Source organism: Antrostomus carolinensis, unplaced genomic scaffold, assembly GCF_000700745.2.
Source record: "Antrostomus carolinensis isolate BGI_N321 unplaced genomic scaffold, ASM70074v2 scaffold15113, whole genome shotgun sequence".
Classification (NCBI taxonomy): Eukaryota; Metazoa; Chordata; class Aves; order Caprimulgiformes; family Caprimulgidae; genus Antrostomus; species Antrostomus carolinensis.
The window spans coordinates 496-3689 of record NW_010303339.1 but is presented as its reverse complement, the minus strand read 5'-3'; the positions used below and the strand labels follow the sequence as shown (position 1 = coordinate 3689).

The 3194-nt window shown below is 43.0% G+C and overlaps 1 protein-coding gene across 4 annotated transcripts in view; it reads right to left on the bottom strand.

The window, feature by feature from the left end:
• Positions 1-2432, bottom strand: part of GOSR2 (golgi SNAP receptor complex member 2) — a 13607-nt gene extending 11175 nt beyond the window's left edge. For 2 of the 4 annotated variants that reach the window (XM_029084040.1, XM_029084041.1), the window contains exon 1: positions 2372-2423. In XM_029084040.1, the coding sequence (XP_028939873.1) occupies positions 2372-2411 (40 nt within the window). In that variant the 5' untranslated portion in view covers positions 2412-2423. Of the gene's footprint in view, positions 1-2371 lie in introns of all 4 variants that reach the window. The other 2 variants (XM_010164065.2, XM_029084039.1) reach the window with 2 other exon arrangements.
• Between the last annotated feature and the right edge of the window lie 762 nt (positions 2433-3194).

Here is a 3194-nt window from a genome sequence, read left to right as displayed (position 1 = left end):
AGGGGGGTTGGACTGGATGATCTCCTGAGGTCCCTTCCAACCCCACCAGTCTGTGATTCTGTGACTTTCCAGGAAATCACATTCAGCAGAATCCGGAAAAGCAAAGAGCACATTCAACCCCTTTTCTTTGCCCTTTGATCTCACACAATCAAACAGAAACTCACTCACATACATAGGCACAAATCAATCAAATTGTCCTAATTCATCTCTCCATCATTTAGTGCAACTAAACTTAGCAGAAAAGCAACCAGGAGAGCAGACAAATAATTACATCAGCTTTTGCGAGTCCAAATAATATTGTTACTATCTTGGTCATCTTATGCTTTTCTGAAGAAGGAGGGATTATTTGGCCAAAAAAGGAGAGGAAAGCTGCACCAGAAAGTTTGATTTCCTGACTTTTATTCCTGCTCTTCAGCCAAAAGATAAACCTTTTCCCCATAAAGTCTGAAATAGGCACTAATATCTAGAGCACACATCTGTATTTTTATATATATCTATAAATATTGTTCATTTATTGACCATGTAAGATGGTGCATAATCTTGTCTCTTGAAATGGTCTCAAGTACCAGAGGCAAGGTGACAAATTAGGCTAATTATCAAGGGGCTTCAAAATCACATCCACTGAACAGCAGGCCTGGAAATCTGTACTACGAGTAGTACAACAATCACAAAAAAACAGAACCAATAAACAAATGGTTATTTTTTGATAGGAAAAGTTATCACAGTCCTTTCCACAGCAAAGTTACACTTCACAAATACATTTATTTGAAGAGAATTCAGTCAAACCGTGCAGAGGTGCACCCACTCAAGGCAGCGTGCTTTCACTGCACGAGTTCCTGATGAGGCTCATTAGCAATTACTCATACACCAATTAAGACTTCAAACACAAGTCCAAAAGCCATCTGCCAATTCTGCACCGAGGTCAGAAGTCCTGCCGCAGTATGTCACAGTGTTTTATTACAGTAATTTTATTAGCACAGGGTTATAGTCCGAATTTACTGAAGCAATTTCAGACCTACTTGTTCGACATATTTTTCATAAGCAGATGGAATTACAGGTTCTGACTCTGACACAAGCAAGAACCATCAGAATCATCCTGCTCACATTCCTGCACACCAAATCACGGGATTTTCCCCAGAAACTGGACTGAGCATCTTTTGGAGAATACTGCCAAGCAGTGGATGCTGAAGGAACAGCAAAATAACAGGCAGGCAAACTGTCCTGGCTTTTAGCTGGATCAGAACTGGTTTCTTTCCAGCAGCTGGAACAGCGCTGAGGTTTGGGTTCAGCTGGGATTTGTTAGGAGAGAAACGCTGAGAACATCCCCATGTTGCATTTGTGTCCCTGGCACTGAAGGACTTTGTGTTTGTCCGTCTGCAAGCGCAAGATCTCAGGGGTGAGGAATATTGCAATGGATCAGCTCCATGGGCATTGGGCTCTGCCAAGGGGCTGTTCCATCTCCTGTCCCCCATGGGCAGGAGATCCATGAGGGGCTCTTCCTCTCTTGCTCTCTCTGGCTTTGGCTCGGGCTCTGTCTCTCCCGGGATTGCGGTTTCGGGTCGGGATTGTGGCTCCTCCGGGATCGTGATCTGGGAACGGGTCGGGCTGGGTCGGCGGGTGGTGAGCAATGGCACTGGGTGTCACTCAGTTGTGTATTTTATCACTGTTATTATTATCATTACTATTTCAATATTAGTATTATTTTAAGTTTTCTTTTATTTCTATTATTAAACTGTTCTTATCTCACCCTACAAGCCTCCTTATCCTTCCCCCAAACCTCTCCCCTGTCCCCTGGGGTGGGGGGCAGTGAGTGAACGGCTGTGTTGGCTCCTAGCCCAGTGCTGGCCCAGTGACACCACCACACACACAATGATCTCTCTCGGCTTTTGAGCTCCTAACAAACCAGCCCAGGAATTTGCAGTTCTTTCCACATCAATGTGTTCACTGTACCTCCACGAGTGCATCAGCGTGGGGTTTTTTGACCTGTTCATGTTAAAGGCTTCCACAGGATACCCCAGCAGTGAGTTCCAAAAAACGTCTTGCATTCCCATGTCAAGACACTGTAGAAACCTCCACAGTAAACACCATTTGTCAATTAAAGAACTAGAATAGGAAGATGATTTGAAGTAAATTCTTACTGTGTCTTTTCCGCTCTGTCCTTCACATAAAACATCACCTTATTGAAGTCAAATAGTAAAAAAATTTTAATGCATTCCAAACTGGTGATGTGTCTCCCCAGCTGGTCACAATGACTGAAGAGCCAAATTTCTTCCAATAATGATTGGAAATACAATGATAAAGCACACAAGGTTAAAGGTGCAAGTTAAATTAAATCAGTGCTGGAGTGGGACTTTTCTCACTAATTACTTACAGTGTACTGACTCTTTGTCTGAAGTCTCCAGGCGTCCCATGTAAGATTGGACCTCATGGACTTGCCTAGCAAAAGACAAAGAGTAAATTAACAAAAGTCAGTTAACAGCTATAAAATCAAATAATTTTTCAGTACCTCAATTTTAAGCTTCTTTTACTTAAAAGTACTTTTTAGAACAGAAGTGGAATCAGCTACACATTGAGCCCGTCACTGAACATCCAACCTAACACAGTTCTTTGGTGCTTTCACTTAATATGCATCTAAAAAATAACTTTCAGTTTAAAAATAAAAAATCAAGGTGAAAGGGTTTTTTTTTTTTCCTTCAAAGATTTCCAATCCAGTTCTAGCTTTATTTTCATATTTGTAACCTGAACTGGGGCTCTCCCCCCACGTCACACACTTGAAATGCTGAAAGCCACCAGGATCTACCTACTCCAAGAAAAACACGGAGACAAAGATTTCAAATTCACAGCAAGGACTCACAAATGGTGAGCACAGGAGAGGGAAGGTCCAGGAGAAGAGTTGGTACAAGCGAGATCTTAGATCTGCAGTGACATACGACCTACGTAGACCCCTAAAGCCAGAGTGCTGAGGAGACACCGTTCCTTTGTGTCGCTGCATAAATGGGTGGAACAGACCTTCCACACTCCACACAGGGTTTGTCCCTCGCTTCTCAAAACAGAAGCACTGGTGAAGGTTCAGAGAAGGACAATGAAAATCATAGAATGGTTTGGGTTGGAAGGGACCTTAAAGTTCATCCAGTCCCAACCCCCCTGACAGCAGCAGGGACACCTTCCACTAGACCAGGTTGCTCAAAGCCTCA